Here is a 13,266-nt window from a genome sequence, read left to right as displayed (position 1 = left end):
CGTCCTGTGAGACCAACACCGAGGTGGTTTTGTCCCGCGTAATGAACGACTTTGTGGCGCGTCCCTACGCTTTTCTTTCCATGAAAAAAACTCCTGTAACGGTGGAATATACCGAAAAAGTGCTGATGTCCACATCTTCAGCCTTTTTGTGAAAGTCAGACGAGGTCCCGGATCAACAAAGCCTTCACGTTGGAAATGATCTGGTTGTTCCAGCGGGGTGTCAGCCTGTCGATGGGGGCTGGGAGCCCGCCGCGCTCTCAGCAGTTGTGGGCGGTCTTTAAACCGTCTGGATCACTCCTTAATCTGTGTAATCCCCATAAAATCGTCCCTGAAAGCCATATTAATTTTCCGAACGGTGTCCACATGGAGGTCTCTCACAGTTTCTGGAAAAAAACTGATGCAGCAAAGCTCCAAATCGTTCAGACATTTATTTGCAATAAAAAATAGACGAGAGGGGTGGACCACACCTCACTCAAAGCCTGCTCACAGGCGAATGACGCAACCGACAGGCGTGAAAAAACTCACGCATGCGCACGAAGGTTCAAGCTTGGCTGATGCAATCACACGTGATTCAAATCCATATGGTTTTTGAAAAAAATAAAAAGGTCGGATACTTTTCTAACAGACCTCGTATAAATGCAGTCCATTTACCCAATGCCCATATTTTGATGGCCTTGGATAATAAATGACAGTAGCAATCCAAATATATTACAGCAAACAAACTATTATTTCATGACGGTAATTCAGATCAGATTCTGAAATTAGCAGTTAAAAACAAAACTGAAATAAAGTAAATAAATATAGTAACAATAATCCCGAATCGTTCAGACGGCAGAGATGGCACAGATTGCCTGCATTGACAAATGCTACATTTTCATGTGCTCAACATAATTGTGTTGTCTTACTGTTGTTAGAAATGTTGATGACAGGGTGAGGGCGCTGGGGAGCTGAGGGAGGTGGAATAGTGGCATTCTGTACTCCTGTCACTGCAGAATAGAAACAATAAATGTATTTCAGATATTTATTTTAAAAAAAACCATACACTCGATTTTATCAAATATCTTAAACTAATGGACTGCAGCCCTACCTTGCACATCGTCATCATCCTCAGTGAGATCAATGACGGAGCCTTTGGGCCGTACTGCAGGAGCAGCTACTTTGGAGGAAGTGGATCCTGTAGCTTGGTTGTCTAAGAACAGAACAAACATTTGATCAAGAGAAAAATCCAGTGAGAACTGTCACCCTGAGGGTGACTGTTATCTTGGTGAACATGACAAATAACCACGTGAAACGACGACCATGAAGAGGGCTGACAAGCTCTTTAGACAATCACATTGTGTGTCAATAGAAGATATTCCCCAAGTGTCCATGGGTGCATTTCGAAGACAATATCATGAAAAGAACTGCCTTCACCACATCTTTTAATGTTGTAATTTGACCCAGTTTTTCCATCATAACGTCACTCGATGTCACACATGAGCAATCATGATATCTTTGGAAAGCACTCACCTTTTAGGCCTTTCATTTGATCTACCACATGACATGTTTCACTCAGAAATTAAATTTGACCTACGTGTATGTCATATGTGACCTGACGACAAGCCCTGAAGGTCAACGTCATTTGCTTTTCTGAGGCAATGGCAGTTTTGCAAGGCCAACCCCTATAATACCTGATATTTGGATGCAAAAATACTAGAAAATGCCTTCAGGAATGTTCATTTCTTTGACCATATTGTGACCTTGATCTTGACCTCAATTTTTTTTGCATGTCAAGAGACATTTAATTCAAGTTTCTACATGTCCATTTTGAAGACTGCCCAAATGATTTGCATTGCTTTTTCACACCTTTAAATATCACAATTTTGAACCTTTTCCTCATCATAACATCACCAAATCACATCATAATGCAAAACCTTTGATATGTTCGGAATCCTCTCATCAAGCCCTATAATTTGGTGTATTACACAACATGTTTTACTCAAATATAAAATTTGACCTACTTGTAGGTCATCTTTGACCTACAGGTAAACCAAAGGTCAAGGTCAATTGCTTATCCCAGGCCATGGGTTATGGGCAAGACCATTCACCACCATATTCATGCAAAATGTGGAGGCAAAAAAGCACAACCTGCTTCCAGGAAAGGTTTTTTTAGGGGGGTGATTTCAGTGTTTGTCCTTCCTGTGACTTTGACCTCTGACCTTACATTTTTCACACGCCAAAAGCAGTCTTCCTCAAGTGTCTACTTCTCCACTGTTAAGACGATCAAAGATGATTTACATGCTTTTTCACACCCTTAAAACTAAAATTTTGCACATTTTCTCATCATAACATCATGAAATTATGCTATAATGTAAAACTGTTGATATATTATGAACCCTCTCTTTCATTTGGTGTATTACACAACATTGGACCTAATTGTACGTTGTCCAATGTAAGGTCAAGGTTGAATGCTTATCCCAGGTAATGGCTTATGTGCCAGACCACCTACTATCATCCTCTGAAGTTTGGAGGCAAAATTTCAAAAATTGCAACCAGGAAATTTGTTTTGTGAATTATGTGTTTGACCTTCCTGTGACCTTGACCTTTACCCTTTTGTGTGCTGAAAGGCATCTCCATAGGACTGCTATATGTGAACTTACAACAGTCTGCGATGTAAACTGTGTGCTCCAGAGTAAGCTAAAGGTAAAAAAAAATGCAATGATTACAAAAAAAAAAAAAACATGCTGACTAACAAATCTGATAAGGAGTGATCACCCTCTTTAAAAACACAACAGCTTCAAATATATCAACCACAGCACGCCCACCTGTCTTTGATGTCAGTGAAGTCCCTTGTGGCGGCCCTGGAGCAGTAGAACCTGTTGCTGCCGGACCAGAAGTTGCAGGTGAAGATGCTGAGGATATTGCTCCAGCTACAGAAACGGACTGGGCTGGAGTCCTGGCAGAAGTCACAGATACCCCAGCATTGGGAGTTGTTATCCCTCCAGCACCACCCTGATACACAGCCCGGGCAACGGAGATCTGGGTAGAGGTCACCTGACCAGTAGAGGCTTGGAGGGCTGGGACAACAGCAGTAGCTGGGGCAGAAACGGTTGCAGTGGTGGTGGCTGGCGCAGGCTTGAGTATAAAAGTGGTGGTGGACGCAGTGGTTTTGGCCTTGGTAAGTGAGCTGGCAGCAGATAAAGACGAGACGGGGATGTTGACCAAGGTTCCCGTTTGGCCACTGGTCATAGATAAAGGCAGCTGAATGAGGAGAGGCTGTCCTGCAGCCACCATACTACTCCCAGGGGCAGTCTTCAGCACCAGAGTGCCAGTTGGACTCTGGGTAGTGATGCCAGCAGGCAAAGTAGAGGCTGCACTGGAGGTTGAACTAATCAGCTGGAGGATGGGGGTCTGCGGAACCACGGTGGCTGTAGAAGTGGATGTCGAGGGTGGGATCGAGGAGGCTGGATTTAATGAAGAAAAAAGTAGCCTTTTCAGACACAGTTCCCAGTTCAGTTCACAGTTATTCATGCTGTTTTATCTGCATGTTGACATGTCACACCCAGCAGGTGGATGGATTATTTCAGCAAATGTGAAGTATTTTAGTAAATTTATACACAAAATATGAGAAATAAGGCTTTTGTGAGTACAGAACAAAAATTGAGAGCTTTTACATAAATGCATGAAAATTAAAAGTGTTGCATTTATATTTTTGTTGCCTATAGTAAAACCCATTTCTTGGCACTGTGGGAACCATTCAGATGGCACCTGTATCACAAACACGCTAACATCATGTGCAAAAACTTGGCCCATGGCTTCATTGGCTGTCACTGGTTGCTACTTTATCTTAACACTACAGGGAATACAACAGATGTTCTGGTACTCACCAGCTGTGCTGCATGAAGAAAGAGATGATGGAGTCTGCTTTACCTCCACAGTAGTCCGGACTGGCCTGTTTAGAAAGATTGCTTAAGCTTAGACTTCTTTATGTCCACGTCGATACAACACTTGAAGAGGAGGTATTAAAAATCACAGGGTGCCGATATTCCGCTTTATTCCATACTGTCATCTTTGAATATGGTACACGATTTACATAGTTCACAGTTTCTTGTGTAATGTTGTTCTACATGTTGTTAATTACAAGTCACTGGGTATTAATAGCCAGTTCAGTCAGAAAACAACTTTCATTAATTCCAAGGACAATACAAGTCCAGTGAGTGATAAAATGTTTGAAAGTATTTCAATGGTTGGTTAGTGACAATTGTCCCAGTATGCTTCTGTTCATGTAATGCAAGAATGTCAAAATGTAGCTGCGTGGATTTTGTCATTATATTCCCGAAAAAAATCTGGCGTTCTCTTCACTCGCAGCAATTCATTGATTGAGTCTCGAATGTCTTTCCAGTTTTGGTGAGAGAGTTGAGGGAATCGGGCCTCAATGTACATCCTCATTGTCCTCCTTAAGTTTCTGGGCAAAGCCTCCTTGCCTAATAACCCAATATAGTTAACCTTTGAAACCCAGTCACAGTAGATGTCATATGGGACTAAGTGGCGGAATAGGTAAGAGGCATAGCGCTCAGCTCTGGCTTTCCCTCGGTTTTTCTTGCTGTTCTCGTACAGCGCTCGCTCCAAATGGGAGTTGATTGCGCGCAGGTTAATGTCTCCTCTGCGCTTTCCTTCACTGTATTCTGCCAGTCTTTTTGCTGTGGTAACGGCGCCCACAACAACTTTCTTCTGCGCTTCCTCCTCTTCATTTTCCTCTCTCCTCTTGAAATACACTGCATGAGTCTTACCAACAGAGGGCACCACCACCTCAGGCTGAGGCTCTACTGCCTGCCGACGCAGCATGCTGTTGAGAGGAGAGGTGCAGTTTTAACTACGCTGCACTGTCTGAGGTAACGTTCAGGCTTCACATTGTAGAACGTCACAAGACTCAGGACCTAGACCCGTGCGGGATTATTTTGCAGTTGCAAAATAAAAACTGGAATGTGTAAAGTATATTGATTTCAAAACACTCATTAGCGCTACTTTTCATCAACTTAGGCTTTATAAATGTCCCTAAAAAAATAACTGAGCAAGGGGCATGGAATACGGTTCTGAAGGTTTTGTTTTTGGAGGATGTAAGGATTCTTTAGTTTACCTGTAATACATTTAAATCAAACCTACAGCAATTACACATAGCAATCTGGGACAATGTCATCTATTCACACTTTGAACAACGTCATGTTCGGTACTGGCTTCAGTCCGGTATTGTCACGTTCATACAAAGGTCCAATTATAGCCACACATAATACTAAAGATCATAGACTGCTGCATGATTCCAGGATAAAAAGCAATGATGATGGGATCCCCCCCACACACACACACTTTCTAGCCATACAACCATATGAGGAAATGTCTACAAAATATCCAGGCTTGCAGTGAAGTGATATAGTGGATACATTACTTAAAAAAAACCAACAACAAAAAAACCCAACTTCAGAACACAAAATGATTAACAGTGGTCTAAATGAACGAGCCTGAGCACAGACTGACACTTACCGCTGAGCTGAAGGGGAGCTTGTAGTAGCAGCAGGCTTGGCAGCGGCAGCAGCAGCGGTTGCAGTAACAGCAGCAAGTGCCTGGGGGAAAAAAATCAGACAACAGATGATCAGCAACAACATTTAAGACAATACCGTTGACACACCAGATGCAGACGAGCAACAATTATTACCTCCTGTTTTCGTTTGTTCTCCGACACCTGATTAGCCTCTCCAAACTTCTTTGATAGTCGGGCTATCTTGGACTAACAATGACAGAAAGAGAGGAGTTGACATTTAGGCTTTACTAACTATACGAGTGAATCGAAACAGTTTGGTAAGAACGTTGCACGGTGTACTTACTTGGAGTGAGCTCAGAGCGCTCTGGTGTTTAGTGGCACAGTCAATCTGATCTACTCTGTCCTTCAGAGCTTGTAAATCTTTGTCAAACATTCTCATCCGCTCCTCCACTAGCTGCTGCACAATCTGAGGAGGAACATTGAACAGAGAAAAAAGGTGAATTTATTTTAATGAAATGTCCAACATCTAGTGGCATGTTGGTGGAGCCTCGTTACTCTTCATGACTCACTGACGTAACGCAGTTAAGTAAGATAACAAGTTACACAAACCTTTTCAAGCTTATGGCGACTGCTTGCTTTTGCAGTAATTTTAAGTTCCAGTTGTGCTTCCAACTCTACTCCCTCCATCTTGGGCCTCTTTGAGTCTCTTTTTGCATGTCCATCCTTTTCATAACCCTCTGACAAGGTGCGTTTCAGTCCTGATGTAGAGCACTTCTCTTCTTGCTCTGCTGTGGGAGCAAAAAAAGACATAGTTGTACTTTCTCAGCACTGGAGATTGTCCAAAATGTTTTACACGACACACTTTGTGACACTGTTTTGGTCAGTCTAAAGTTGACAGCAAACAGAAACAGAGTTTGTCAACATTTAATTAATAACTGTAATAACTTTCAAAGATTGCTTACTACCAGCATGTTCTTTTTAACAACCTGTCAGCATTTTATTTCTCTAAAGTAAGACCAAGAAGTCATATTTTAGCTTATCATTAAAATTGGCTGATTGTAATTCCATTACTATAGAGCTATTATCTAAAATAAATGTTTCTCTGAAAAGTGGCCCAGTTTATTTAAAAATATTAGATATCAGGCAGCTCCACAATGTTGTTGAAAAGTAAAGACAAATATGCATAAAATATTTTGTAGAACACGTTTAACATACACATAAAGAAAAACAAAAAACAAAATCACACACTGATTCAGGAAATCCAGTTCTGATAATTATATGTCTTCAGTGAACACTGTCCCAACACAGTGTAGCTGTCAGTGTGAAACTTGCTGAACAACAATGACTGTACTCAGTGCAGCAACTGTTGCACCATCACTGCACTGATGCACTTTGTGTCGCGCAGCACTTTCCACTGGAAGTAACAGTTAAAATTTACAGTATGAGGAAGCTGATTTTAACAGCATAACAGAATGAAATGTGAAGTCATTAAGATCCAGGGAAGGCAGGTAAATCCTGCATGGTTGATAAGACTATAAATTTTAGCCTTTAAACATGTAGAATTTGATTTTCCACAACACTGACAAAATTTAGTTTGTGTCCAAAACTTTTATTTCTGTGGTATGTCGCAAAATTACAGCTAATTTTGTTGCTGGTCAAGTATTTATTCTGAGGGGAATCCATCAGAAATATAGGAGGTTCAGTCCATGAGATCTTGTAGATACAAGGAGGAAGCATGTGTGCACACACAAGGTTTGAAGTTTACCTTAGACCATGTGTAAAATGCTAGTCTCGCCATTGAATTATTCTGGCAAACTAAGTATAAAAGCTGTAATTATATCTAGTGTTTGTATTGACAACCAATATAGCAGAGGTGTGCGAGTGCTGTCTCCTCTGTCCAGCAGATATCCAGCAAAATGCTCAAATGAATCCTAAAACATTTCCACTCATGCTGAATATGGGATTGTGCATCCTTTAGTTGAATACCAAAGAACCAAATTATAGTAGTGTCAAAGAAAACCATTTTTATGACTAACATTTGTGAGAGAAAAAAAAAACACAAAGGGACTACACCTTTAAGGGTTCCCTGACTGACGGATTATCGCTCCACATAATGTTGTTGATGGTATGTTTTTTGGGTTGTTGTCTACACAGACAAATATAAATACAATTGCATAACCTTTGATGTCCTGCATCATTATAGTAAATGGGAATCTTGCATTGCTTAATATTTGCCATTTAATGCTCATACCTGTATTAGCTGGTGGAGTGGATGATGGGCGAGATAAAGTAGGTTTTACAGCTTGAATTTCTTCCTTTTTTGTGTCCACTTTCACATCCACATCCATCTTTTCCACATTCACTGACCCTTTCTCCACATCATCTTCATCGTCCTTCACGTCTTGTGTGTCCTCATCTTTGATTTCCTCTTCTTTCATAACCACAGCAGGAGAGGGAGCTCCATGTGTTGAGTTTGGGGATGAAAGAGAGGAATCTGATGTGATATCTTTGGGGGAAGAAGGTTTCTGGTCATCAATTGTGACTGTCAAGTCCTCAGGGTCTTTTGCCTTTGTAGTGTCACTATCTGATTCCATAGGCTCTGTGTAGTCAGATACTGGATCAGCTACAGGTGATGGAATCACATTTTTAACAGAATCTTTAACTGCATCCTCAGCTGTGCCTTCTGCTGTACTCAGAGTGTCCTGAGGAAGAGTATAGAGGGCAATTAAGAAACATTCACAGCACTCTTATTTTGTCCAAAAGTCAACAATTCATCTACAGCACAAATTTCAATTTTCAATTGAATTACGAACAGAAATTTCAGAATATGGAGCACTTCTGCCAACCAAAAGCCAAAATTGCAGCATAAGACGTATTATCCATCCTACTGCCAGACTACCGACTGCCATAAAAGTCACAAACATATTTCAATCTCAGTTCAACCACTCCAAATTTGACACAATTCTGACTATACTTAAATATTCACTTACAATTATTAATATTGCATCACTATAAATGGTCATTGCAAATTTTGTGCTGTAAACATTTTGTCTCTGTGTCTGTGTGGTTGATGTGTACGTGACATCTTGTAAAAGACTTTTTATTCAAGGTGAAACTTTGTACGCAAGGTAATCTCACTAAAACTTTGGACGAGTTCTACGTTGATCAGATTTCAATTCTAGTTGTGGCCACCAGTGGGCAGAGTTTCAGAAACCTCGTGTACATGATATGTTCACAAAGAGTTCATACAGTAGTATTTCAAGGTGAAACTTTGTACACAAGATCACCTCACTAAGTTCACAGACAAGTTCAATATTGGTCTTATGACAGAGGTTAAGTACTGGTCTTCTTTAATCCACTAATGTGTAAAAAGCTCCTTTTAAACATAGGTTTCGAGTGCAAAACAGTAAAATCCAAATTATAAAGCTATTTTGGAGACTTTTCAAAACAGGAAAACTGCACTACTTTCAACAAGTACCCACATGTGCAATGACAACGGAAGAATAAACTATCAAATGAAGAACGTTTCTGCATTCGTGGCTTTAGAGATTTGTACTTTATCACAATTATGTTCATTTAACAAACAAATCCAAAAAAATTATGACAAACATTTAAAATTTCAAAGTAATTGCCATATGTTTTTATATGAACATTAAAGTCTATGAAGAATAAAGCTCTTCAAACTAAGGTCCTTAATTCCAGAGTACAAACTATGTTATTGCTATTGTTCATCACTGCATCTTTTCCCTTAAAGCACACAATAATTTAACTTATCACTCAACAATAATTCATTATTTCATGGCACAATGAGCTGCTGATGCAAGTTTAGTGAACACTGCATTTAAAATTTGCCTAAAGTGACTCATTTGTAATTGAGCTGTATACCATGTTTCCAGCCCTTTATTCAGGTTTTGAAGAGGCTGTTCTCAGCGACATGGTTAGAGTGAATTAGGTGAGCCAGGTGCTGCAGAGTGGCAATCTCTCCATGTCGCAACAACATCTCGATAAAATTGTTTATCGGTTTGAGCATGCTAGCAGGATGTCTTCAGTATTACACACTTTAAGGTCTAAATTTGATTCATTTCACCTTTGTCTGTTGGCTTTTTAAAACTAAAATATTTTATTTATTAATTTCTGTGTTGAAACTGCTTCAGGAATTAATGAATAAAGATGGTGACTGCTGTCATTTTGACAATGAAATGACTAACTGACAAAAGTGTTGTTTGTATAAAAGTTTTGCTAAAGCTGACCAACTGCTGTGGTAGTCAAATATTTACTAGCTTTCATCATGTTGTAGCTTTCACAGTAAAAGGCTTTGCTGTGTTGATGTCCCTGCAATAAACAGCTTTTATTGTGAAGGGCATTCAAGAAGAGGAGATGGCAACAGTACAGTTATTTCTTTTTGATTACAACCTGTGACAACAGAAATTGAGTGGCTGCATGAGGTAGAGTTTAGTGCATTCACTGAGAGAATAGGCATAGATTACATTATGATTTTTTTTTTTTTATTTCATGAATCAATTTATGATGTGTGATGGTCTAATTAAAAGAGATATTTTTTTGTAATCCAACCCTACAAGTAACCTCATCACGCAGGTTTAATAAATTGAAAACAAAGAGATCCAAAGGCTAGAGTTTGAGGCAGATTCAAATGCCCACCAATATGTGTTATTCTGAATGGGTTGAGATCTGTCTCAGTGAAATTCTTTGTATTCCGTGAGGTTTAGTGTCCATAAACAGAGTGGAGAGAAGAGAGTGATCGCATAGACTCAGCCATCCTCTGCAGCTCAGTGGTGGTAATAAAATGCACACAGAGCAAACACAGGACAAAGAAACTTCTAAATCTTTGCATTTACCTCTTTCTTTTCTTTTTCTGCAGAACTCTCAGAGTCTGTTTTCTGCTGATCATTTGAGTCCGTTGGTGGAGCTGGCGGAGCCTCATTTGAAGATGATGACAGAGGTTCTTTCATGTTCTTCTCTTCCTCCTCTTCGTCCTCCTCCATCTTTTTCAGTTCAAAGTTCAGAGAATGGAATGGTGACACAGGAGAAGCAGCGGTTTCTTCTTTTTCTTTTGGACTTTGTGAAGAGGCAGAGGAAGGGGACAGGTTTAAGGACAGGAAAGGAGCAGGAGAGCTACGAGAGGATGGTGAAACAGGCGATTCAGCTTGCGGGGACTTGGACTCCAGAATGTTGTTTAGATCTTTGTCTGACATTTTCTGTCCATCATCTTTGTGCGTTCCATTCAACAGGAGCGGTGGGGATGGACTCGTCAACAAAGTGTTGTGAAGACTCTCCAGCTGCTGCCGGTCACTAATCTTCATGGTTTTCCGAGCACGGAAAATCTTCTTCTTTTCTTCTGCCGCAACGACTTCCATTTTTGCCTGTGGAATGACAGCGAAACCCAAATGCATTAAAACAGTCACCTGACCCCACAAAGGCGCTAGAGAACAGTGACAGACAGAAGAGTAAAGATCCCAGTCTTCCCTGCCCATGAACTTGTCTGGGGCCTGATACAGGAAAGGCATGCATACCAAAGATATGGGTGCACAGTATCAGAGCAAACACTAGAGGTCACTGTGGAATCCTATGGCTTTGTTGCTTGCTCTGTTCTAGAAAGTTCTTCCACAGATCTGCATACCAAACTAGTCTGATGCACAACAGCATTCATGTTTTTACTACAGATTTCACTTTGGATCCAAATCATTTATCTTTTTTTTTTTTTTTTTTTGCAGGAACTGGATACACATGCCTGTCCTCAAGCAGGAAACTCACTTCAGCCTGCAGCAAAACCATTCAAAACCCCCTTTTTCTTCCTATCATAAAAGATTAAAAGAAAAGCCTGTGACAAAATCCAACCTAGCCAAATTTTGTGAGCCTATGGCTTTCAGGTTTACCCTGTACTCCGATCCAGAGAACAGAAATGACATTGTAGTTAACAACAGCAGTAACCTAATCTTCCTACCATCCCCCCGCCTTCCTACTGGTTCAATCCTCAGCGAATCAAAACTGCCGAATTGAGGCCGTGTTGGCAGCAGTAAAAAGGTTATGCAAAACATGCAGGATTTTCCGTACATTTTTTTTTATTGTTGCACACGCTGTAGTTTTGAAGCTAGTTGTCATATTTTATATCCATTCCTTTCCTGGGTATGCATAGATCTAATTTTAACCTTTATTTGACATTGAAGTAGGAAGCTGTGTGCTGGAAGAAATACCATAGAAAGGTTCTCATTTAGCATTCAAGAGCAATCAAGACATATAACAACAAAAATAACATCCATGTCTCCAATAAATGATTGATTTCTAACTCACCTCTAAGAGGAAAGGATCCTGATCATGGATTTAACACAATCCTTTGAGAACCTAGGGAAAACAAAGACATGCATTTTTTTTAAGAAAATGTGCGTGTAAATCTGCATCTCTAAGTGTAATTATTCTGAAGACCATAATATATCACATATGTTGAGCAGAAATTGGACACTACATCAAAGAAAATATTTGTAGGATCAGTAAGTATATAATAAGACTGGAAATATAATCATGTTGGCGATGTCAAACCAAATTTGTGAATTATTGACTTGATTAAATCACACTGTAATTCATCTTAATGAACACTGCTTCAACTTTGATGAATAATATATTTGTTTTATTCAACATTTCAACAACAGCAAATTCTTACTGGACTATAAATATATATAGACAAATCATTCCAGAACATCACTTGAGGGACCAAGTATTTTCAGATAAGACTGCAAGCATGGAGTAAGAAAAGCTTCTTTCACACAAGTACACAGTGGTGGTGTGTGAGACTGTGCCCGTAAAACAGAGTGCAGGAAAGGTTGATGCTGCTGCTGCTATCCTCAGACTTAAAATTCCACTTGTCCATGTGTGAGAACAGGAGGCACGTTACACATACACACTCCACAAGTGCAGTCACACAAATCAGGTACATTCAAAACTGCAGGAAAAAATAAATAAATAAAAGTATTTCAGGACAAATTAAAGTACCAGTCTTTATTTTAGCACACATGCTCTATTTTGCAATTCAATGTTATATTGTTGTAAAGGACCTGGAAATGATTGTTTGACAAGTGCTATACAAATAAATGTATTAGTATTATTAAGATGAGTGGGCACTGAAATGTTTATCCATTCTGTTGTAAAGTTGATCGGAGTTTCAACACCAACCAGAGAAGTCTGTTAATGTTTTACAAAAAATAAATAAACTGTCCTATATTATACACACATGTATGAAGCCAAACATTCCACAGTAAAACAAACAAATTTAAAAAAAATATATTTTTTAAAAGTGCCATCTCGCAGCAGGTACACAAAAGCCAAATCATCATACAACGCAATCTTCAAACGCTTATCTGACGATTGCAACAATCTGCTTCACCTTTACACATGTGAAGTAGGTTAGCTATACTGTGGCTGCGCCGTTGTCCGGAGAAAGCCATCTGAGCCCGCCTCGTTCTCCACCCTTATTTAATTTACCCGTGGGTTTTGAACCACAGCGTGCTGTCACGTGCCTTTTTAAATATAACACCCAAAAAGCAGACGGCTCTGGTCTGCATGCACATAATATACTTCATATGAAGCTGAAGGGCACACAAAGCTGCTGGTGCAAACGCACAACACTGTAAAGCCATTTCCACTCTGCTTTCATCATCTTCCTCTGATGACCAACAGCATTTGCTGTAAAATGTAATCAGAAGGTATCACAGCATCATTGCTTAAAAATAACCTTAAGG

The 13,266-nt window shown here is 39.8% G+C and overlaps 1 protein-coding gene across 5 annotated transcripts in view; it reads right to left on the bottom strand.

Moving 5' to 3' along the window:
- atf7ip (activating transcription factor 7 interacting protein) overlaps positions 1 to 13,266 on the bottom strand; it is an 84,375-nt gene that overhangs the window by 30,127 nt on the left and 40,982 nt on the right. For 3 of the 5 annotated variants that reach the window (XR_004565406.1, XM_034189110.1, XM_034189113.1), the window contains exons 2-12: positions 11,825 to 11,875; positions 10,372 to 10,896; positions 7,767 to 8,217; positions 6,125 to 6,303; positions 5,859 to 5,981; positions 5,690 to 5,761; positions 5,518 to 5,597; positions 3,867 to 3,931; positions 2,805 to 3,443; positions 1,088 to 1,189; positions 906 to 986 (exon numbers count right to left, since the gene is read on the bottom strand). Coding sequence is in view for 4 of the 5 variants with exons in the window: in XM_034189110.1 (XP_034045001.1) it covers positions 906 to 986; positions 1,088 to 1,189; positions 2,805 to 3,443; positions 3,867 to 3,931; positions 5,518 to 5,597; positions 5,690 to 5,761; positions 5,859 to 5,981; positions 6,125 to 6,303; positions 7,767 to 8,217; positions 10,372 to 10,890 (2,311 nt within the window). In the remaining variant the exon portion in view is untranslated. The remainder of the gene's footprint in view (positions 1 to 905; positions 987 to 1,087; positions 1,190 to 2,804; positions 3,444 to 3,866; positions 3,932 to 5,517; positions 5,598 to 5,689; positions 5,762 to 5,858; positions 5,982 to 6,124; positions 6,304 to 7,766; positions 8,218 to 10,371; positions 10,897 to 11,824; positions 11,876 to 13,266) is intronic. The other 2 variants (XM_034189112.1, XM_034189114.1) reach the window with 2 other exon arrangements.

This window comes from Thalassophryne amazonica, chromosome 15 (genome assembly GCF_902500255.1).
Source record: "Thalassophryne amazonica chromosome 15, fThaAma1.1, whole genome shotgun sequence".
Lineage (NCBI taxonomy): Eukaryota > Metazoa > Chordata > Actinopteri > Batrachoidiformes > Batrachoididae > Thalassophryne > Thalassophryne amazonica.
Note: the sequence above shows the minus strand (reverse complement) of the source record. Positions and strands in the feature narration are given on the sequence as shown.